The sequence below is a fragment of the Alosa pseudoharengus genome, unplaced genomic scaffold, assembly GCF_046254945.1.
Source record: "Alosa pseudoharengus isolate Yale_2024_CS ecotype anadromous, Long Island Sound unplaced genomic scaffold, YU_APseudo_1.1 YU_APseudo_1.1_scf_11, whole genome shotgun sequence".
In the NCBI taxonomy this organism is placed as follows: Eukaryota; Metazoa; Chordata; class Actinopteri; order Clupeiformes; family Clupeidae; genus Alosa; species Alosa pseudoharengus.
In genome coordinates, this window is record NW_027468576.1 from 5,642,158 (window position 1) to 5,667,268 (window position 25,111).

The 25,111-nt window shown below is 40.7% G+C and overlaps 1 protein-coding gene across 1 annotated transcript; it reads left to right on the forward strand.

Annotated features, from left to right (window-relative positions):
• Positions 1 to 648: 648 nt before the first annotated feature.
• On the forward strand, positions 649 to 24,519 carry tdrd5 (tudor domain containing 5; the record flags this gene model as incomplete). The annotated part of the gene is made up of 15 exons (XM_076279230.1): positions 649 to 892; positions 1,072 to 1,551; positions 3,089 to 3,234; positions 3,462 to 3,545; positions 3,877 to 3,933; positions 4,547 to 4,813; positions 4,977 to 5,173; positions 5,273 to 5,482; positions 5,814 to 5,880; positions 6,015 to 6,215; positions 7,239 to 7,367; positions 16,652 to 16,885; positions 17,206 to 17,361; positions 21,917 to 22,070; positions 24,359 to 24,519. Coding segments are annotated over 15 exons (2,787 nt in total), but the record flags the coding sequence as incomplete, so codon positions are not given.
• Positions 24,520 to 25,111: the final 592 nt, after the last annotated feature.

The window sequence follows — 25,111 nt, forward strand, 5'->3', positions numbered from 1 at the left end:
AAATAGCTCGCTAACGTCAACGTTACGGCGTGTTTCTTAATAGCGTAATACTAGATGTGTGTACAAGTTGTTAAGCTAGCTGGCTGTGGTAGATATCATAGCTGACATCATCTGACAGTCTGTAATTTTAATCAGAAAGTATATAAATCCGATTAAGAGTTTAGGTCAAGCAAATTGAGAGTATCTGGTGGAACCCCCAAGGTAACGTTAGCCTATTAAGCTAGGTCACGTTAAGTTTAAGGTCAGTTAGCAAATTGTTTGGAGTTGGGCTAAGGTGAAGTTAACTTTGCTTCACAAAGCCCCCCCTCCCCAGAAAACTAGAATGGGTAGCTATAGTTAACGTTAGATTATTGACATTTCGCATTTTGTGCATGTATGCTACCGTTGGTGTTGCTGTGTTGCAAAACATTGACGTTTTTTTTTCTAATTGCAGACGAGTTGGCACCGATCCCTAATGCAAGCTACTGGGAAAGAAAGGTAAGTGTCTAATGTAGGCCTATATTGCAAAAGGCTGTACATCATGGAAATCACGATGTGATGGTTACCTCTCTTCGCATAGGTGCATCCACATCTCCGTTAACATGATTTTAAGGTTACTTCTTTCTTTCTACCCTCTCAATTCACAATGCCATAGCCTAATTGCTTCTGTCACCAGCCATGAATGTGAATCAGGATCAGTTGTTCTCGGCCCTGAAGAAGGATGTACGATCCTTGTTGGTCTCAGCCAAATTTGGCGTTTCACCAGAACAGCTCAAGCGGGACTACCAGGCTTTACTCGGTTACCCCCTACCGCTAAGGACACTTGGATTTCGACATGTACTGGACATGGTTAAAGAGATGCCTGACGTGGTCTATGTGGACTATGAACAAGATGGCAGTATGAGGTTGAAAGGTAATAGCTTAAACTACATTTCAAACAAACGTTGTTATTTTAATTGTAACATTAATTTATTCCCTAAATATTTTTGTTTCTGATTCTTAACAAGATTTGTCTTCATCATATAATACTGAGCCTACCTTATATTATCTTAACATGTACACCTGTGATAATTAAGTGCTTTTATTTTTCAGCTGTTGTAGATGAAACCACAAGAGGTATCCAGCAGCTAGTGGCCAAACAGAGGACCCCTAAGGGAAAGCCTGCTTCAGGGCGGACTTTTGGGTCCTTTGGCTTCGGCAGACAGCACTACCCCCAAGGCAATTCGATCATCATGCCCCGGCGGGTCACTGGCCCTCCACCACTCCCTGCACACCTGCGAAGCCAGCTCCGCCAGCTTCTGTCTCAGGGCCCACTGAGGTTGTCCGAGTTAGAGCAACGCTATGCCCTCCGCTTTGGACGACGGCTGCAGCCGGAATGCTTTGGCTATTACTCGCTCGCTGAGCTGCTCGCTGCCTCTGCTGATCTGATCGCCATTGAACAGAGCCGGAGTGGGTCCCTACTCAAGCTGAAGACCTGTATTACACCACTGAGGCCATTGACACCCCATCAAAACACAGAAGCTCCCAAGCAGCATGCATCCAGTACAACCAATAGGCTGTCTCCACATTCAGGTGTGTATGTGGAGTGGGATGAAATATCATTGACTGCGTTTACATACACTTCAGTATCCCGGTTATGAGGCTTATCCTGATTTTGGTCATATTCAGGATTGGTGTTTACATGAACACAGAAAAAAACGGTTATTAATATTCCTGCATACATGACCAACAATAAAGTTCTTTTAGCACACCTTATTCCGGTTTCCAATGCAGTCTCGTGTTTGCATGAGCAACCGGGATAAGGTGTATGGAACAGTATCCCAGTTTCTTTCAGAGTAGGCCTAGTCCACCTAGCATAACCGGGTTACTCAAAACCGGGATACGGACTTATTCGGATACTTCAAAATCCTGATCATAACCGGGATACTGAATCATTATGGATTATATAGAGCTTGGTTTGGTTTGACCATAGTTTGACAGCATTTGACATTGTGAAGTCTGTTCACCGTTCTCTCAAGCATGTCGCTACCCTTGTTTGTTTTCAGTTCTAAACAGGGCTTCAAACCAGAATTTTTTTTCATTCGGTTTGTTCCGAGCAGAATCAGTATTTTATCGTTTCCGGTTTTGCGTTCCACCTTAAAATGACTGTTCTCGAACCGGTTAGAACCAAATAAAAAATGGTTAATAATGTACCATGTAGTGCTATGTGACATGACAATATTCTGATGGCATAAAAATGTCTAGCCTATTGATAGGCCTAAAAATTTTACTCTTTATTCTTTGCTAATGTCCTTGTTTAAACTCCAACATGTTTATACATTTAGGCTTTTTCTTCATGCACAAATGAAGACATTGGTTGTTTATGAAAGGATATTTATTGTCTAACAACAACAAAAATGTGATCTAGTGTTGACCTCAATGGAGAAAAAATTATAATTTTAAACATGAAAATGCGCGCTCCACACTGATTTGTGTGACAGGGAGTGCAATGACACTCATGGCAAATTTGTGCAAATCAGGATTGGTTACAGTCACAGCGGCCCAATAACTGAGGACGTTTTCACTGAGTTTTAAACGCACTTCTCTCGAATAAGCATCTAAGAGAGACTCAACAGGCACCCTACAGTACCTTTTGGTTCAACGGAGGTCTATTTCTAAAGGTACACCTTTAGGAAGGCGTGCACTCTGCTGCATTATCTGGACTGATGGGCAAGATTTGAATGGCATCCCATTTACGAGAGCATTTACGGTGTATTTTAGCCATTTTAACTTGATGTTCTGTCAGAAATAATCTGTACCTTGGGTCCATAAATAAAGCAGCCACGAATGCATCGTTTTCAAACAGAAAATATTTAAATTTTTATTTTAATTGTAAAACTAAAGAAATAACATTATTATAACAACCATTATTTCAAATACACGTTTCTGTTCCAGAACATTAAAATAAAAAAAATATTGTTGTTCCTAGCAATCTATCAATTGTTTCTGGTTTCGTTTTCGCTCGATGAACCGGTTCAGAGCCTTGGTTCTAACAATAAAACTGTATGTAAAACTGTTAAGGAAAATGTGTTAATGTCAGTTCTGCTGTGATCCCACCTATCCAACTCAGTCTCGAAGGAGAGTCAGCCGCAGACTGAAAATAAGGACCATATCATCAAGCCACCAGTGTCAGAAGTGCCAGCTGGCACCAACACTGACAAGCAGGATGCAGAGTCTAAGGTGGATCGTCAGTCCTTTGAGAAATCAATCTTAAAGGTTTGTTTGTCCCCAGTTTCATGTCAATTCATGGCTCAAATCATGCTAATTTAAAGTATCCGCAGTGTTGTGATAACTGTTCCTGGAATTGGATGGACTGTTTGCGTTATTTCATTGTACAGTTTAGAAAAGAAACAGGAACAAAAATGGATTGAAAATATAAATGCCAAACTATTCTTTTGTGACCATCACCAGCTGTGTATCACCATGTTTGTGTGTGAGTGCAGCTCGAGGAGCAGCTCCGGCAGCAGATCCTTGAGTTTGGGGATGCAGGCACAGTCAGCCCGGAATTGAAGGCCAAACTCCATCAGGTCAGTTAGGCATTGAAGAAAACCAACCTGTTCAACTGCAGTTACGGATGGTACATCAAACTTTGGAGTAGCAAGTCCACTATTTCCATGGGCTCTCTTGCCAGTTTGTTGAGGAAGATTACTTTAATTATTATAATAATCAATCAGTTGGCTGCCATTTTCATCCAAATATTAGTATGAAGAACTGCTTTAGTTTTCCCCCCCTTTCACTCAAGGATTCCACTCCAAGGATTCAGCCAATAGGTTGTAATTATATATATCTCCATATGTGTCTGATAACTGATACAGCTTTAATTCATCATGCCTCACTGTTTCTCATATGTTTCCCCAGATAGTAACTGAAAACATCAATGGCATTGCCCTCCATCAGCTCCCACTAGTGTACAAGGTAGGAAAGAAAAGCTTAACCTGGGTTGTGACTGAGCAGATACTTCAGTTTGTTAGGGCGACAGTTTCCAAAAAAAAGTTGAAGTGATGCAGAGAACGACTAAATAGGCAAAGACCACATATGTGCCTAAAGCTATGTTCATGCTGTCAGTATTTTGACTTCAACAGCAATTATGCAACTTCCATCATTTGTTCAAAGTATTATCGGACTGAAGCAAGTATCAGAAGAGTAAGTTGATCACATTTAGATGAACAGATCAACAAGGCAATTAAACACTTAAAGATTTGCGTTAAATCTTCTCATGCATATAAAAATACATAATTCACTATTTGCATAAGGACCATTTGATTAAAGTTGATGGAAACCATTTATTCGTACATAACTTCCCTTGGAGAATGCCCATTTAGAACTATTAGAACCATTAGAACACAGTGGATGGAAAGGCACATAGATTGCACATTTTCTTTACCTAAATGTTCCTGCAAATACAAATGTGAAAACAAATGCAAATTAGCTGAATGGAAGCCCAGCTACTGTGGGTGTGGTGTGCGTGCCATCAGGTTTTATTTGCTGTAACGTGAGTTTGTCATTCAGTTCAGCGATCTCTTCTCAGAAAATGTTTGGTGAGGACCTGCCCCTGGCTGAGAGCGGCTTTGTGAACGTGTCCGAGCTAGTGGGGGCCCTGAGCGATGTACTCTGCGTCCAACCCGACTCAAAGGAGGACAAGAGCCACCTGGTGGTGACGCAGGCATCAGACACCGCAGAGCAGGGCCACTACTTGAACAGTGAGGACTCCTGCTGGGATGGAACTGCAGAGGAGGACACTGCAGATGACCTACCGATAAATGCAGAGCAGAAGGTCGACAAAACCATCCAACAGGTCTGGCAACCCAAACAGTCCTGTTTGATATGGGTGTATGGGTTTTGTGTACCTGTAAATGTAAAATGTGTGTGGCGGGGGTCATGTGTGCTGAAGTAAACATGCCTTCTCTTGAGTATGTCTGTTGGTACATGCCTATGTTTGAATATATGCCTGTACCCAGGTTTTGGAGCAGGTGCCTGTGGACTCTGTGGTGCCTCTTGATGCTGTGAAGAATCAAAGGCTGAAGGCTCCAACCCTGCGCAAGGAGAGAGAGCTGTTGTCTGTGCTGGTTGAGCATGTGGAGTCACCTGGGCACTTCTATGTGCGCTTTGAGGGCCAGGAATCTCGAATGCTGGAAGACATGATGTTGCAAATGAGGTTCCATTCAGTGCAGTTTGGTTGTGGTTTTTAAAATAATGACTGCTCAGTGCAAAAGGAGCAGACCTGGTTTGAGTAAACCTCTTTTTCTGTCTACAGGACCTTCTATGCATGCCCAGAGATGAGCCAGCGCTACAGACTGTTGGATGGCTATGTGCGACCTGGGCAAGTGTGCTGCGTGGCCCCCAGGGATATTTGGTTCTATCGGGTGGTCATCCTTCAGGTACTGGACAGCCAGCAGGTGGAGGTGTACTACACAGACTTTGGTGATGTTAACACGGTGGACAGGGACCGCCTCTGCTTCCTCAAGTGAGTGCTTCTGACTTGATCTAGTCATTTACGTATGTTTCTGTTGCCTTATTGTTGGATGGCTCTTAATGTGTGTAGGTGAGATTCAAAGTAATTTACATGGTTTGATATAAGCTTTCATATTCGGTACTGTGTTCTAATACGTCTGTATTGATTGAAATGATACTCCTATGTTTGATGATATACCAAATGGATATGTAATGTAATATTTGTTACATGCATAAAGGCAGCACAAAGCTTTAAAATAAAGTGAACAGTTAAGTGATTTGTTTTAACTAAAAGACATTGGAAATTACAGTAAATTATAAATAATTGATATTTCAAATTTCAGGGCATGCTATGCAACGCTCCCTGCTCAGGCCGTTCCTTCATCTCTGTCTGGGATCAAGCCATTTGGGGTAATGTGAAATGACATTTTTCATCTGGCCCTTCTGTTGAAAATGGCCAGACGTTTGGATGCTTGGCTTGTGAGCAAAGATGACAGTTTTAGGTGTTTTCTGTCTACAAGCTCTTGCATCTCATCTCAACTCAGGTCTGCTGGACAGCAAATGCCATTGGATGTTTCCAGAAACTGTGCTGTGATCGTCTTCTGGTTGCAGCCATAGACAGTTACCGTGGTGGTTTTATGCAAGTCTACCTGTGTGACACGCATACCCATGAGGACCTATACGTCCACAGCATCCTCCAGACCGAGGGACATGCAGTATCATGTTCTAAAGCTGACTACTTAGAGGTCAGTGCCAGAACATTTTCAGTGGAATTTCGTAACAAGAATTTGTGAAATATGTTTGTCATGCTTACATTTTAATTTCATTTTGGAAACCTACGAACAGATTGCTACAGTCGTGTACTGCTGTATTAAAAATCTCAAATGCACATAGTGTAAAATTTTGACAAAACACTATTACCACGACCATTACAGCTATGACCTAGGCAGCTACATGAAAGCTACTTGACCATTGTTGGTATAAACTAGGCCTGTCACGATAACAAATTTTGCTGGACGATAAATTGTCTCAGAAATTATTGCGATAAGCGCTAATATTGTCGTTCTGAGAATTTTCCTCGGGAAGAGGAAGACGGCCCACTTGTTGTGTTTTTTTTTTCCCCAACTGGGAAAACTGCAGCGGATGATTGTGTTTTAGATGCATATGCATGTTTGTTGTGTTGCCGCTTTTAATTGCGACTGTTTTCAAACAAATGCGACACACCGACTCGCACGCGTTCAGTGGTTCACCACGGGCATTCGGTTTAAATCCGAAATGCTCCCACACTGCAGCTGTCGCGTTTGGCTTAGAAACAATTCCATCTTTTTTGTCTTTATTAGGCGTAGCCTACTGGAACTCGCAACTAGCTTTCTCTCTGCCTAGTGCCTACCGGTATACTTCTCACGCGGCTTTTTAGCTGCACTCTGTGGTAGGATACGCCAGTAGTCCCGCCTCCTCACACACCATGCGACTGAGAAGTGACTGACATGAGGGTTCACTCATCGTTACTCTAAGGACCCGAGAGAGGGAGAGAGAGAGACGAGGAAAACAAACAAGCAAATGGCATTTATCGCGGCCAGAAAAATTATCGAGCTAATTTTAATTATCATGCGATTAATTGATTTATTGAATATCGCGACAGGCCTAGTATAAACCAGATGTGATGGCAGTGTGCAGTTATCTAACCAATCTAACTAAAACTATTTTTATGTCTGCATATGGAACGCATCAGTTACACGCGGTCATGTGTAACCTGTTGTGTTTCTCAGACATCTTGCAAGTCCAACCCAGTGTCCATGTACCTGGGGGATGGTGAACTCAAGCCAGTGAAGACGCCTGAGTCAGCAGTGGAGGAGACGCACGTCACAAGTGCCACACCAGTCACAAGTGACCCAGAGGTACTTGGTACTTGGAGCAATCCTTAACAACACACAACTGACTGAACCAGCAGTCATTCTCAGGCCCTTCTCTGGTGGCCCACAGCACTGTGTAGGTTTGTGTCATATGCTTGCCTGGATAGCCATCCCATGGTGATCCGAATAACTAGCGAGTGATGTCACAAAAAATGTCAAAAAAACTTGTTGCTGCTTTAAGCAGAAATGTGAGTTGATATATGATTTGAGGAATGTGAGTTGACATATGATTGGCTCAAATGCATACTGTAAACTCACCTTTCTGTACAGAGACTCAAAACATGTTGTACTGACCAGAATTGAGGCATATGATGTGCCCCACTGATTTGGGTGTAAGAGGGCGTGATGCTGATCTAAAACTCAATCCACCAGGTTCTGCTGAGACAGGAAATTAATCATTATACCTGTGTACGCACCAAGAGTGACTAGAGCTGCAAAATTCGCCCTGACGAACGGACGTCATTTATTTTCTATGAGAGCCGGCGTCTCTCGGCAGCGAGAAGCTGCAAAGCCGTCATCGTCGGGTTTTGGGCATTTTGAGCTCCAAGAGCGTCGAACAGGAAGTTGAAGCTTGGTTAACTTGATGGTAATGAGTTATGACCAGGGCCGGAGTGGGGCCACTTTTCAGCCCGGGAGTTTCAGGCCCAAGACCGGCCCATGTTATAGTGGTGGAAATTGGATAAATGAAGCAACATTTCAGCTTTTACTATCCTGTAGTTTTTATTACTACCATGGTTCAACAAATGTGTAAAGGTTATAATTCACTTCAACTGAGAAGTTAACAAAAAATATTCCACTATTCCAGAAGTTAACAAAAACAGAAAGAAAGAAAAAAGAAAGAAAGAAAGAAAGAAAGAAAGAAAGAAAGAAAGAAAGCCTTTGAAATGTAGCCTATCCCACGCTTCCCACAAAGAGGCATATTGAACTAATGTTTAGGCTATGTTTTTGCATGGGTAGGCTATAATGTTGTTAGGTGATTTAGCCTACTCCTTTACTACACCCTCTTCTGAGCAAACAAGGCATATATGTTTATCATGTAGCATAATTGCTCTTTCTTACATTAAATAACTATAAATTATCCTCTATACTTGTCCCTGTAGTCATGGCCTCCTCATCACTAATTTCGGGCTCATAATTTTCAGTGGTCGACTGGTTGATCTGCTGCTCAGAGGCTACAAAGAGGCCTACACAGATCATGCTTCAGTTCTGTTATCAATATTTGCATACTGCAAAGTCTATGAATCGGATACAAAAGGCTAATTTTAAAGTAATTTAATATGTTGCTTGCGAATAGCTTGACAAACGTCCAATATTAGCCCAATAATTACATTGTCAATAGGCTAATCATTGCCTATAGGCTATCTCTCTTTACAGTTGCCACTTTTGTCTGTAATCTGGAAGCTTGGCACATTTAGCAGCATTCTACCTGGCCGTTTCATCCCTCCTGGCCTCTTTCTACATCCATCCTTCCTGACGCTTATGGCTACTGTAGGGCCGGCCCGGCTTTCCGTAGGCTATCAGAGAAAACTTTTTGGAAAAGACGGGCGATATGGACCCAACCAACTCTTTTTGGGAGGGGAGAACTCCCTCACATGGTAGGCTACAACCCATACAGAGGCAACGGTGTCATGCACAGAATGCGGAACGCGTATAGCCTACTTTAAGAGAAGATAGACTAACGTGACAAATGTCAATATTTTTTTTCCTCGACCGGCCCAAAAGTGAAGCGGCCCACCGGGAATTCTCCCGATTCTCCCGATTACCCACCCCGGGCCTGGTTATGACATGAGTTATGGCTCAGCGGCAACGACCGGCAACCAATTCAAAATTAGGTGTACACAAAACCTATGTAAACTTCAGTTCCTATGAAACATTTGTTCTGTTTAGTGTTTGCAATAACAAGGGGATTCTCCATATCACTGTATGAGTGATATAGAGAATCAATGAAATAGATGATCAATGGATCAATGAAATATCTTTTTATAAGCTGAATAACGTTACATGATTAAGTAACCAGATGCTGTCAAAGACCATCATTCAAAATTAAGGCAAAGCCTAATTTAATATTTTAAACGCTTCTTGATAAAGTATTTCTTAATATCAAATTAAGATAATTTGTGTAGGGATACGTTATCCCAATGGTTCTGTTAAAAATTTAACATACAGTAATTTCCTGTGTATTAGCCGCAGGACAGTGTTTTATACAAGTTAAAAGAAACAAAACCATACCTTGGCTAAGTTGGGAAATTACGGTATGACTGAACATTCAAGCAGGCGTCTGGAATATCTCTTCAAGCATCAAAAGCAGAGCTGCCAGAGCGAATTTTGCCACTCCAGTCGCTCTTGGTATGTAAGCGGTTACATAAATAGATTAAAGACCCTGTAAACCGCAGTGTTTCCCACAGAATTGGATTAAATTTGTGGCGGTAGCTGACTTTGACAAGGGGGGGGGGGGGTATTAAGACGTTTGAGGAAACCCTTGCAATTGTAACACAGTTGAAAGGCTGCTGATGTGTGGATGCAATTCATAACGTTTTCTACATAGTTAAAGCAACACCAAATAACTTTTCCTCTGTCGCACGCACGCTATTTGTTTATCCAGCAACGGCTTTGCAAATAACGATGTCCATAGACAAGGTAGAATATGTTGCATGATTGTATGAAAAAATACGATGTATTGCGACATCATGCAAGTCAAATTTGTAGTTTCTTATGTCTCATTCCATCGAACTACAAACCCGCTACCCGATCCGGCAAACTTAGCCTACATAGTGCGGTTACAGCCGAAAGAGGGCCGCGAAGCGAATGCAGATTGCAGAAGTGCCGTTCACCCTGTTACGAGTTGATGAACCACGGAAACAATTCTGGAAACATTATTTTAAGATGCAAAAAACTCTTTGGTGTTGCTTTAAAATAAATGTTCGTACTTCTCCTTGGGACAAGCACTTTTGAATTTTGGAAAACACTTTTCCATTTACATCGGGATTTTGCAAACATTCAGTGTCAGAGTCAATAACGAAATTGACAAGCAGCTGTAGGCTAAGCATTCTAAATTCGACATCCAAACAGTAGGCTATTCTAACGTTAGCTTTGAGATACTGCTTGATTTCATAACTTAACTTAGTTTAGTCTCTTCAATGTAGACTACTATGTTGTGATAAGACCTTAGCAGAGTTCACTTCAATGCAGCAGTTTTGAACAAATTTGCGCAGCATGGTCACGATGCTAAGCGGATTTAATAGCAATTTAGCCAGACGTCTTCTATGCAATGCTTCTATGTGGCAACAACAATCCTTCAACAATCGTGAATATTTTGTTAAATGCACATGCAGAGGAGTGGCAGCGGGCTAGAGAGAGCGGGGCGGGGCAAGGAAAGGCTGCGTGTGTAAAAAGCGCAGCTCAATGGCAATGCAAGGATTTGACCTTATATTTAAATTAAATTAAACATACAATATTCATCTGTGGCGGCCGATTTTTATTTCGTGGCGCCCCGCCACAGATTAGTCAATGTATGGGAAACACTGAAACCTAAAGTGATTCATGTTCCGAGTTTGTAACACTACAGGAAAATTATCCACTGTGGGCCGGTCTGTGCCATGACCAGTCAGGACAAAAGTGCTGCCCCTCTCAACTGTCCTACCACATAGTTCCAACCAGTCTTTAAACCAGCTGATTCTAATTACTATAATTTCCAGACTATTAACCAAGATTTATATATTGATTTTGCACAATTTCTTCAGCTATGATGTTAAAGCATGGGAAGGGCCATACATGGGAATGCATTTATTTTCTTCATTCTTTATGATTAAAGCTTGATCTGATTCTGATTGGCCTTTTTGGGCCCTGCACGGCTGCGGTTAGTATGTTTTTTTTTATTTGTATAAAACACTGTCCTGCGGTTTATACACAATGCAGCTAATACACAGGGAATTACTCTTCGGCCAAATATGAGCTAAAAACAACTTATGTGAAAACAACTTAAAGGTGGATTCAGTGCATTGCCTTACTAGGGTTTTTCCTGCATAGACTGGGTGTCTGGAATTTTAAAAAGTATTAAAAGGTAGTAAATCTACTTAGCAAAAAGTAAGCCCAAAAGGTATTAAAATGTAGTAATCGTGATTTTACAAGGTATTAAATTACTATTTCGTAACCAGGGTAGGAATTGCATGGCGGCCACGACGGCCATGGCCGTCGTTGCCCCTTGCATTGGCCGTGATGCCCCTTTGAAAATCAGAGGTTTACAGGCCACTGTGGCCTTGGTGCCCCCTTTCAATATTCTGCTTTGCGTCCGACTAATAGCAATTTTTATTTAGCCTATGGCCTGTCAAAATAATCTTAGCATTCACAGCGCAAATTAATTTAGTCTTTTACGCTGAGAAAGTGACCGCACACGGCAAAAAAAGAAAGTGCATCCAAATTCACCCATTCTTCTTAGTTGAACTACTCCCGAAGGTGCCTGCTCATCACATATTCATCACAAGTATCACATCACATGAAAGAGCTTTTTCTCAGCTTTTAAATGATGTTAGTTTAAAACATGATTTCATAACAGGCCAAATATAAAATAAATGTTAAATATAGCTTAGATCATACATGGGCAACATACGGCCCGCGGGCTTTCCCTGACCGGCCCGCGTAAGGTCCGTGAAAGAACAATAGTCAAGAGCCTAGCATAGAGATAATGCACGCAAATCAATATCGTTGCTTTTATTTTGAAAGCGACTGCTATTTGTACGCCCATACATTTGTGCGTGGATGCATACGATGTAAACACCCTCACTGATGTGCTGGTGAATAGAATGTGTGCTTCTGCGTCGACACAATGCAGTTGCCTTTAAGTCGGCGTAAACCTTTTAAAGTTTTGTGTCTCTTATGTCTGCGTCGCTCACCACCACAAAGGTTGTCAGAACGAACTCCTGCTGTTTGTTGGAGATACGAAGTGTTAATTTCAAAACGTTACTGGCAGATAGACAGTTTACATTCGGATAACCCCGTCACTGTAACCAAAATATGTCTGAGTTTATTTGCAATGTTAGCGAACTAGTATGATGCTACTACCCACAGGTTGCTTGAAGCAGCCGGCTCAACACACAGGGCGAGTTGACCAATCACAGTTTTGTGCATAAAGTTAAAGCAAAAACATAGCCTACATTTTTAAAATAGTTTTCTTTGTGCATGTTGATTAACTAATGACAGCCTACTATTGTCTGCTTCACATTTTCATAGTCTAATTCTGCATAGAGTTAATTTAATGATGGTAATGATGAAATATGAGTGTTGATGAAATGGTGGCACAGGCCTGTGGTTGTACTGACTCCTTCACATTTTCATGGCCTAGCCTAATTATATAGATATTGTAGTACTTTTTTATATCAGCCTTTGAAAACTGAAAAAAAAAATGTCAATGTCAAAAAATCATTTTCGAGAATGAGGATTAAATACTGGACATATATTAAATAGCCTATTGCTGTTTTTCCTTGGTCTCCCTTACATTTTCATCTGTTCTTACGAGTAGTAAACAAAACCATATGATTTACTTAATGTTATACAAGAACAGAATAGAATTGGACAGAATTGAGTTCAGACTTGAGTTCGGTATTTTGGGTCCGGCCCTCCTCAACAGTCCCATGTGGCCCCTTGGGGAAATTAGTTGCCCACCCCTGGCTTAGATATATGTAAATATTAGATGATCAGATGATTTACTGTGGTATGTAATGTCATGTTAAATGTTTTTTCATGTTTCATACAGTGATGCAGATCTACTGCTGTGAATAGGCTAAATGCAAATTAGATCATTTTTATAGCCTACTACTGTATAGTTAACTTTGGCCTTGGTGCCCTGACATGTGGTCTTTGTGCCCCCCACCAAATATGCCCAAGTGGCCTTTCCCCTAAAATGGTGAAATTCCAAGCCTGTTCGTAACTATTTAAACAATTAATATCCCAATCGCTGTTCCTAGACTGTGAGCACCGCCGCAAAATCTTCAGTTAATCAGTAGCCTGATATCATGGGCGAAGTACTGTAATAGCTTTCATTTGCATATTATTAAGGCACAACACCCAAAGTCATCTTGAAATTGTTTTGTTTTTGAGTCGGCAGCCGGCTAACTCGCGTCAGAAAGCACTGTTTTTTTTTTTCTTCACTTTTTTCCGACCAACAGTATTCCATGAACTGGATCAACTGAGTTCTGTGTTAAAATTGCCAGAGTTTTCCTTTTAATGGAATGCGTCAGATGATATTACAGTAGCATTTACAATCTCAATATTGTTGCACATCTGAACTGAAGTTTTAAATGCCGTGTCACATCCAATCAGGCTGTTATTTTGGTAATCTATGTAGCAATAAGATTATGAGCAAAACATATGTGATATGATAGGGCGGTGGTAGTGTAGTGGTTAAGGAGCTTGGCTAGCGTGCAGTAACCTGAAAGTTGTCGGTTCAATTCCCGGCTTCCACTGTTGTGCCCTTGAGCAAGGCACTTAACCCCAAGTTGCTCCGGGGACAATGTGATCCCTTGTAATATAGCTGACATATGTAAGTCACTTTGGTCAAGAAGTGTCTGCTAAATGTAATGTAGTGATAATAATAATAATATTTAGTTATATGAGTCATGTTGAAGCATGTTTTATTTCCAGTGGAAGCTAGGGGTGGGCGATATCGTCTGCGATAATATCGTGATTGTTGTTTTAACGATGTGCAAATTTACATTATCGAGTATTTAAATTACTTATGGGGGAAAAACACTCGAAATCACGCATTGAAACCCCATACATTCACAAATCCAGGAGGTGTATGCAAGAGAAGCCCCGTTGCATCAGAGCAAGTGTCACATGATCCCTAGTGGGTCCACGTTGTCACATGCAGGTCTAATGTTTATTTTGTGTAGCGAGATCAAGACGTAGCCTACAAGGGATTTTGTGCAGCTACTTCTGTTCACGTAGCATTGATGAGAGAGTCCTTTTTTCCTACATGGTATTATATGGAGAGAAAACATTTGCCTTTGAGTATTTTAGTAGTCAGTTGTAAACAAAGAACTCTTCTCATGTAACCCTTTTGTAAATGGACTAAAGTTCGCTCTAAATATCTACGTGTATCGATTATGCTAACCGTTAGCATCTCTATGGGATTTCTCATATACATTAGCCATAAGCTAACGCATTAGTTTCTATTCTGTAACTTGGAATGCTAGCCTACATGATTTTTCTTAAACAAAACATTGAAGGGAATAACTGAGATGTACTCTGTTGGTCTGCTTAGTTTTACAGTGAATCCTAAGTAAAGGTTTTTAAAAAAGGAACTTCAGCTTCAGACTTTTTCTTGAGACACTGTTAGGCCTAGTCATCTTCTCTAATGTAGCTGGCTAGACCATGTCATTGCCACACACACAGGGCAAAATTGGAAATGTGTCATAGAGTGACAATGCATTGGTTGATTTGGTTAAAAAGTCACAGGTTAGGTTATTGGTTATTATTGTATTGATGCTATTCATAAGTAATGAGCTGTAAAGTAACTCAGACTTTTACATTTTTTTTTAAAGGATATCGACTAATTTTCGGTATCGTCAAAATCACAAAAAATATTGAGATATTATGTTTTGTCCATATCGCCCACCCCTAGTGGAAGCCCGATAGGATACTCAGTGATGATGCCAAAAAATGACCTTAGTTAAGAGTTGATATCTGATAACTATGACAGGCCTACTAATATTCTACCTTTGTATGGTGTTAGTATTAATTGGAAAGAAGCACAAAAATAGATGAACGAACTGGATGAATAAACTGACAATACCACAAGTTTTGATAAACAGGAAGATTGGTTTGTCTACGTTGTTTCATATATATGTTGGTCATGCATTGAAATATAATATTAGCCTACTGTCTGTGGATAGGTTATTGTTGGAAATAATGTACCCTTGTTAACGTTTATTTACAGTATAATAATAATAATAATAACTTCAATTTATATAGCGCCTTTCAAGATACCCAAGGTCGCTTTACAATGAGGGGGGAGGGGGGGGGGGTAAGGGGTCCTCACTAGTAACCACCACCAATGTGTAGCACCCACCTGGGTGATGCACGGCAGCCATTATGCGCCAGAACGCTCACCACACACCAGCTTGAGGTGGAGAGTGAGGGAGTGAATGAGCCAATTACAGTGGGGGATGATTAGGGGGCCAGATTGAATGAGCCAGATTGGGAATTTAGCCAGGACACCGGGGAACCCCCTACTCTTTACGATAAGTGCCATGGGATCTTTAATGACCACAGTGAGTCAGGACCTCGGTTTAACGTCTCATCCGAAGGACGGCATCTCCTACAGTGCAGTGTCCCCGTCACAGCACTGGGGCATTGGGATCGATCTTTTTTGGCCAGAGGGAAGAGTGCCACCTACTGGCCACCCACCAACACCACTTCCAGCAGCAACCCAGTTTTCCAAGGAGGTCTCCCATCCAAGTACTAACCAGGCCCACACCTGCTTAGCTTCAGTAATTCAGCTAAGACAAGGTATCCATTGGTATGGCTGCTGGTACAGCACATGCACGTTTTTAATATTGGAAAATTAAGAGCATATTTCTTAGCTCTTACTAAAATGCAAAATACAACCAAATATCAACAATGTATGTCTATCGTTAACGTATCTGTGACGTTTGACTCAAATACTGTCAACTCCGATATATCAGTGACACTACCACGAAAGATGCATTGTAGTTAGCATCTATGCTTTTGGGAAACACACCCCTGGTAGGTAGGCCTATTTAATTAACGATCATCACACATGAAGTTGAGATTACAGATTATGTTGAATAATGAAGTGAAACCTCTCTGAACTCCTGTCAATTCAACAAGTTACTTTAATGATACAGCTACATATTTGTACTGTTTTGGACACTTTTTGTTTTGTTTTGTCCTGCTTAGTTTTTCACAAAGGACGGCAGAATGTCCCATTCGATAAAGGGATGTTGACATTTATTTGCCGATAGATAGATCAGAATTAAATTCTGGTTACATGTGATTGGTTTATTCAAATTTACTTCACCAGAGAGTCCTGGCCTTAACATAGCTTCCCACCGGGATATTTCACTGTCAAACTCGGGGCCCATAATGCTTTTGTCATAATGTTTTTTCGTTTCCATGAATTTGTGAATGAGTAAGTGTTTCTATGGCTTCAGTCTCAAATCTCAGTTGACCACTGCATTAATATATATAATTAATGCAGTGGTCAATTGAGATTTGTAGTCATCTGTTTTTCTTTCCCTGATTTCTTTTAGTCCATTCATCCTGTCGCTGAGGCAAAGGTCTCTATGGAGGAATCCACATCCCTACCTAATATTCCCGCCCTGGAATCTGCACCCCCGCCTGATATTCCCGTCCTGGAGTCTGCACCCCTGCCTGTTATTCCTGCCCTGGAATCTGCACCCATGCCTGATATTCCCGTCCTGGAATCTGTACCCTGTTCTGATGTTCTCAACCTGGAATCTACATCCCTGCCTAATGTTCCCATGGTAATAGTTACAACTGTGGCCACTGCTTTGACTGCTGCCCTCACTGATTCTGCTAACATCACTGAGGTCATGCTGTTGGTCAAGATTCCTTTTCACATTTTTCTTTCCTTCACAGGCAACAGTCATTGATTTTTTAAGGGATTGTAAACAGGGCAAAACTAGGGTCAGAACTTTGTAATGATTTTCTGCCCTGTTGTGCTGACCCGTTCAAGCTTTGCTTTTGTCTGTTGTATTTAGGAAAAATAGCTGTTGGTCATATTTCAGTGTTGTGTGTCTCTGAATGTGGGCATTTAGATGTTTGTACATTTTTGTTGTTTCAGGATGAAACGGCCCAACCCAAAGTCAACCCTTTTGAGGCTCTGCTGTCAAAAGACATTCTGATCTCCAGTGATTGGGACCAAGGCTGGAATCCTAACAGACACAGCAGTGCAGAGAAGCATGTACCAGAAATTGCTAATCATGACAGCATCACCAAGGTAAACAGTTTGATTCAGCAGATAAAAGTGCTTTTCAAAAATGTCTCTGATCACTTTGATGTGGAGTCTTAAGGTATAATTCCGGTGAACCGGAAGGGTGACCCCAGGGTGGTTTTTTGCATTAAAACACAGAAAATGAGCAATGGAGACAGTATTTTTCGCTGATCAACTACTACAGAGCTTGACCCGGCATATGCTATAGCCCTAAATCGCAAACAGTGGATTAGCTAGGGACAGTGAGCCAAACACTTCCCAAATAGCAGGCCATTCTCAGGTGTTATCAGTGTGTTTTCCTTTGTTATAAATGATGAATTCCCCATTTCTTAAAGGTAAACCTCCAGACTAACTTTTTGCACTGGTTGCACTGGTGCGCCTAACTTTTTTTCTTAGGTGCACCAGCACAAAAGTTAGGTACACCCTAATTTTCAACCACATCGCATTTAACACCGCAGCAGGTTCACTTTTTTCCTTAATTACTGTCCTATATAGGTTGTCCTATGACTTATTATTTACAATTCTACAAGAAAAGTAACTTAATGAAGTGTTGGTGCTTTAAGTGCTTCACTGAGCTGAAATTTAAACTTAAAACATCTCAAGATGAATTAAATAAAAATAACAGTGAGTAAATTAACAGTGCACGTCTTTTAAGGGCTTCAAACTGCACATCTCATGGCTCAGTGTCTTACATACTATCCTTCATGATCTTTAGGCCTTGGCTAAACCAGCTCGCCATGCTAGCATCTTCCATAGAAATGTATTTGAGCACAATTTAAAGAGATGTTCCAAGTAGCCTGGGGGATTTTTATGTGATTTTGCAATGATGATTGCAATAATCATTTGACAGTCCCACAATGCAATTTACTTTTTAATTTTAGTATTAGTATTAATTTTAGTATTAGTTTTTAATTTTAGTATTACATTTTTAATAAGAACATCACTATGGTTAATGCAGTAACAAAATGGTAGGCCTATTATTATAGGCTATTGCAATGACTTGCCATGCTCGATCTAAATGTGTCCATTCAATGATACATTTAGATAGAGCATGGCAATGACCACAGTTATACATGCAGGGAATATTCAGGCTTTAAATGTAGCAGCGATATTCAGTTTGCGCCAAATACCGGATTAATATATATACGGAATGAGTTTACACAACTCGCGCGCAAAACGAATATTGCTGTTGAAAACCGGGTTACTCCCTGCATGTAACTGCGGTCAATGACTCATTCCTTTTAGGCGATATCTGTATCTCTGTCGTTCGCGAAGGCCTTGTATGCATTGTTCGCAATTTTAATACGTCTTTTCATCTGCAATGACTCCATTAAATTTGCCGCAAGTGGTATTCTTGTACGTACGGGTTTACAAACTATTTTTCTGGTGAATAATTATTTCGGACTGAACTTGGTGAAGGGAAGTTTCACTAGGCCTATCGTAGGCAACGATAAACTTGATCATCATCTCGGGCTCGTCTGATCGGTTTGCTGCTGCCAGCCGCCGAAAAGCAGTCTCTGACCTCTCTCTCTCTCTCTCTGCAGCACACACATTTTCAAATTTACACACAGGCACTGGGCCACGGCCAATCAGAGGGGAGGTCCCGCCCTTCACTATCTGTGATTTGTTTAAACCACGATATTGGCCAAATATGTGTTTGTTATTGAACCAAAGGTAGAGTTTCAATGCGGACACTTTTTCCTCTCTCAAATAGCTGGTCGCACTTTTGAAAAATTAGGTCGCATATGCCCTGTAAACTATGCAGTATTGGCAATTTCCTTACTGTTTTTTTTTTCGGTTTTTGCTTATTTTTCGCTTGCTCCGTCATGATGAATGGCTGAGAAACTCCATCGCTACCTTTTTCTAGCCGGTGCCTGGCGTGTATGTGTATTTGAATGCAGTAAAGCAATTCGTTACACTCGTTATACTTCCTGACACTGAGGCCGTCGGCCCACAGTTGCAAGGGTGGTATTTCCGCTCACAGGCGCTAGGGGGAAGCTAGACGGCCACCATTCAACCCGAAAAAAGTCATATAACCATTCCAATGACTCTGAAGCTGGTAAATGAAGGTAAATGAAGCTAAAAAACTTGCATATTAAGCTAAAAAACCTGCATAGTGTGCCTTTAAATAGTTACATCTGTATTACTAAGGGTACCATTCATATGTGTCCAACCTTTAAGGACACCAATTTTCTTTGTGAATGAATAATGTATCGTAAATAAATAAATGTTTTTCATTAAAAAGTATTCATATTCAAATATTCAAAATGTTAAATTCCCATAGAAGCAGGCAGATTTTTATTTTTAAAGGCCAGTTATTTCATGGATCCATGGTACTATACATCCGGATAAAGTTCCCTTGGCCTTTGGAATTAAAATAACCCCACATCATCACATACCCTTCAACATACCTAGAGATTGGGATGGTTTTATTTCAGTTAGCCTAATAGCTGGGTTGATTTGCCAATCGTGAGATATGGTAAAGGGTATGTGATGATGTGGGGTGCTTAATTGAAGTTGAGTCAATATTAACAATGTCAATAAATATTCTAATACTCTGTTTAAGCAGTATTTAAATGTGTTGTTAATCTAAGTAACCATGTGCCCCATGTCTTGCAAACCTATGGGGCGGTAGTAACGTAGTGGTTAAGGAGCTGGGCTAGCATTCAGTAGCCTGGCAGGTTGTGGGTTCAATTCCCGGCTTCCACTGTTGTGCCCTTGAGCAAGGCACTTTGCTAATGTAATTGACATGTTTAAATCACTTTGGATTAAAAGTGTCTGCTAAATGAATAAATGTAAACCAGTAGTGTCCCATAACCAGGCTCTTTAAAATGGTTAAATATGTATGTGATCTTCTCTTTTGCAGTGGGAGGGCATGCAGAAAGGCCCTCTGCGCCTCTAATTTAAAATCCTTAGAGGAAAATGGTTGTTATACTATCTTTTCCTAATAATGCCGCATTTTAGCCAGGGCTGATTCATTTTCTAGCTAGTTGGCCGAAATGTGTAATATTTCAGCCTTTTCGGGGCTGTATGAAATTGTAGGTCAGCTGTGTGTCAACCTATAAAATGAAGGAGTCAGATTTAGGCTGTGTGCAAGGCTAAAATATAACTGGGAATGTAAAGTACCTCGCCAGTAGTTTAAATAGTAACTCAATTGCATAACTCGCAACTGCATAACTTAATATGAGATTAGTTAAACAGTAAGTCAAACAAACCGCATTCTCCCAGCTAGGGTTCCATTAGCTCAGTTTAGGTTCCTGGCCTTTCCTTAAGAACAAGTTAAATGTACTTTTTTTGTTGTATACGTACAAATACAGAAATAATCTATTTCCATATATTTATGAAATACAGTGAACTGTCTTTCTGGTAAGCCTCCTTGAGCACTTAGACTGAATGTTCCTGGTCAGTCAGGATGAGTAGAAGCATGGCTGCAGTTTTAATAGCATGGCAAATGCTGATATGGTTCATTTGCTGCTCTCTTATTTATGTTTGGAAAGGCGCTCTGCTGTTGACTGCATTTCCCTCTTAGGTTGTATAGTTGTATTTGCAGATTAAGTTAGTTGCCGAAGACCTCAGCACCCCTCTAGCCCTCTGCACCTCTCCCCCCTGATCAGATATTCACAATTGCTAAATGATTCACTCCAGCGAGCCTGAGCCCACGGTAGGCATGGCTTTATTGCATCCAAATGAACTCCGCCCACCTCACCACAAGTATAAATAATAGATCATGACATCAGTGAGGAAATGGAATTCATCTGGGCCAATTCTTTGTCCTTTTGAGAAAAACCCATCAGAACGTGGGACAGAATGCTAAATGATTCATGCTGATGTTGTCCATTGGCCCTGTCCTCTGTGATATTGCACATCTCCTTGGGAAACCAAACCACACTGAGGACATGCCAGAATGACTGGCCTTACTAGAGTATTGCTTTTTGCATCCCCAGGAGGGTGGATGTGTGTGGTCTTATAAGCCACAATCGTGGTGCTTCCCTTTCAGTGGATTTGTTCTGTGTATAATGCATTTCATGTGAATCTCATTTTTTCCCCTGAACCTCAGGGAGAAAAAATGCAAATGAAATGGGGGGGGGGGGGATGCATTATCTTGCATGGTCCCATTTCTCTTGGAAAATATCTGCATGTATTTTTTTTTTCATAGCCCCGGGAACTTTTTCTACGTAAAAAAATCTTCAAAAGATATCATGTAACTGGCTCCAGACCATACACATACTTCTTGCTCACACACTTTTTCCCAGACACACTCACAGATGCACACACAGATGCAAGCAGGCTGCTTCTTTGGTGTATACTCAAATAACATTATAATCTGAATGTTAAATGCAGAGCATTTAGTACTTCCATGTCATCAATGTATTTTAGAGTTGTAAGCACTATTGTGACTAAATCAACAGTCTACCTGTGACCTGGGAGAAAGGAAACTGGCAGTGCAGTTTGGCATATTCACCAGTCTCACCATGAGGCTCTTTTGTCATGAAAGGCTGTTTCTCTCTACAGTGGTGACATTTTCAGCCTCTGATTGTCGACACTCTTTCTTGACCCTCAGCATGAATCATTGCCCAGGCCAGTTCCTGTAGTGGAGAGTTGTCCAGTGGAGGTGTCATCACCTAGGAGGGAGACCTCACCCCAGGACCCCACACCACCTGCACTCTCCAGAATCCACACCCGTGATCTTAAGCCAGAGCAAATCTGCCGCACAGGTAGAGCACACACGGTTTAAATCCTTCAAATTCACACATCCACTTTACATTGACAACAGTAAGTGCTAACTGAGTTAAACTTAGCAGAAGATACATTTTCAAAATGACTGAAACTATGGCTCTGAACTTTTCACAGCAGATATGTTAAGACCAAGCTATAGCTATATTTAAAACATGGTGTGACATGGTTGCCACTTCCGGCACCAGTTTTTACATGCTGATTGGTAGATTACCGCTCATGCACAAGTTTAGTGCTGGGCACGAGCGTCATTGCGCATCCATGTTGGTAAAGCATTTCTGGTAGACGACAAATAAATCAACTGCCTACTTGGATTACGCAAAACACAACAGATTATCTGCTTACTACCATATGGTTATCATTTTAATTATGATAGCCTTATAATTATTAATATACTCGTTGTTTGCTTCTTTTGTTGATAGACGTTTGATGAATAGCCTATTGTAGTAGTTAATCGGAAATGGAGGGGCAATTTTTCGAAGGTGTTTTCAACGAATTCGGTTATAAAGCCAATATAAAGGTATACAGAGTCGTATATGTGCATCTTTGCAGTGGCCAGCGCTTTCTTAATGACGTTGTCGCGTGCCGAGATAAGGAAGCAATCACAAGAGGGTGCATACGTAAATTTGCATTCAGTTGGTCTACCACACCTACTCCTGCTGTTTTACAGAAATAGTCATGATTCCCAGGACTAAGTTCGGAATGGCACCCAGGCTAATGATTCCCCATTCAAAAAAGGAAAACTTGATTTCATTGTCAGTGTATCAAAAGCTGTTGTTCACTTGTGTGAATGATGCTATTTTCTGCATTTTTTTTTATTTATCACTTATCTTGGATGTCTTAATTCTGCCTTTGTGAAATACCATTCAACAATGTGTAATACCATTCAACAATGTGTAACAATGACCTAAATCCAATTATTAGCCTACTCGTGGTGTCGTGTAAGCTCTGAAAACTATTTTAAAACGCACGGGCTAGTTCCTACCTGTAGTCCATGACAATGCAGCGTTGGGATCATGTAACCTATGTCTCCCTGTGAAAAACTAAATAAAGAAAAACTGAATAAATGTCTTTTTAGTTTGCTTTCCTGCAACATTGACATGATTAGGCATTTGATTTAAATGGTCAGGCTGCCAGTTAGGCAATAGCCAAATCTCCAACAACCCTCTCTGTCCCCTTTACTAATAGCCTAGATGGCAACAAAGGAAAGTTTCTGATAGTGACAGCAGTTGCAGACTCTTGAAATGCCTGGTCGCTCGAACCACAATACGCCTGAGGGGTGTGCGCTTTTAGTCATCTAGTCATTTTCGTTGGATAGTCTACTGCGCACTTAATAGCCTAATACAGTCAGTCCAAAGCATTTAGAGATTGTTATTTGTATAGCCTAAAGTGAATCCTTACTCAATATTAACTCGCCGTGTTTATTATATTATCACATATGAACATCACATTATAGATATACTTCTACACCACCATCCCCAAAATGTTATCCCAACCAATGAAATACATTCGCGCCTATAGCGAGGGTAGGTGAAGCGCGTTCCTGAACAACTTATTTTCCTCTGAGAGAATATTCAAACTGTATCAACGATTGTTGCATCAAGTCTGTAATGTGGAACCTAATTGGCTAATTCTAGCTGGTGCCAGAAATGAGTGCCCATAAAATGCCATTTTCATAAAGATGGCTGCGGTCTATTTCAAAGTTTTATGGCTGAAGTAGCTAGCCTAGCATGGTCCATTGAAATGAATGGGGGTGGGACTTAGTCACTCTCTCCAGTTTTATATAATACCTCCCTCAGTCTAACCCACTTCCAGTGAATTACACAAAGGTAGGCTAACTGTGTCAGACTGGGTTATTGCACGTACATAGAACGCACGCATGCTCTTATCTAACTCTGGGTTAGACAGCAAATAAGCTAATATCCCAGAAAGTTTCTTAAATGAACTCCAAATTTGCTCTTGGTTCTATAAATAGAAAAATATATTTGGTTGTAAAAGCAATATTTGAAAATGTGATTTATTGTGCTATAGAGCTATAGATTTTGTTGTTTTTGTTTGGTATTTTGTGGGGGCAATGAAAAAAGGTATGTGGTTTAGGATTATTAACCTGCACTGGTCATGCAATTCAGTGGTCATTTTATCTGGCAGAATGAAGCATGTTTCTCAAGCATCTAAAGAGCTCTACAGAATGACTCGGCACAAGTCCCCTGTCATTCAGAGGTCAAAAACCTGTATCAGATCTGCCACCAAGTGTCTTGTGCCATTTCAGGTGTGGAACCATCCACTCCGATTGTTCCAGGTTTAATCTTCCCGATGATCAGCCCTGGGGGTCGGATCAGCCCGGACAAACTATTCTTACACCACGCCTCTCCGCTGGCGTTGAGACCGGCCACTCGAATGGCCGCTGGACTGCACTTCCTCAAATGGTAACCTTGCAGAATCTACTAGATCTGTAAGAATCCATAAAGGTCTTTAGGAGCTGGATTGTACTGTGTAGAACAGTTCGTTGTGTGTTAGAATTGTGTAAAAGACTGAATGTTTCCATGAGTCATTCGAGTACAATCTCCACAATTACGGTAACACAGTAGATTGTCATTCATTCCATGTTTTCAGTGGCTGATTTTGAAGTTTAAGGCAAATTCATTTTAATTTTATCAAGTGCAAAACGTTTTGAACGAAGATTTTTTTAAACGTGTGTTATGTTGTGACCAAATACAATAATGTATTTGAATTATTTGTTCTACTGTTCAGAAATTTTTTCTTTGATTTCAACTACCGTTGCCTTCAAAAAAGAACAAAATGTAATAGAAAAAATGACATCTTTGCTAATAAATAATTCTTTTATAATTGCATATTGTCATTTCTTTGTGAGATGAAACTGAAATGCAAATAGATTGCAAATAGATGCAAAGTTCACCATCTTAACGTACTGAAGATCACTGTACACATTCGAAGGCAGAGGATAAGTGTAGAGCAAAACATCTGCATTTCAGACTTCTTTGTCCCTGCGAGAGTTTTACAG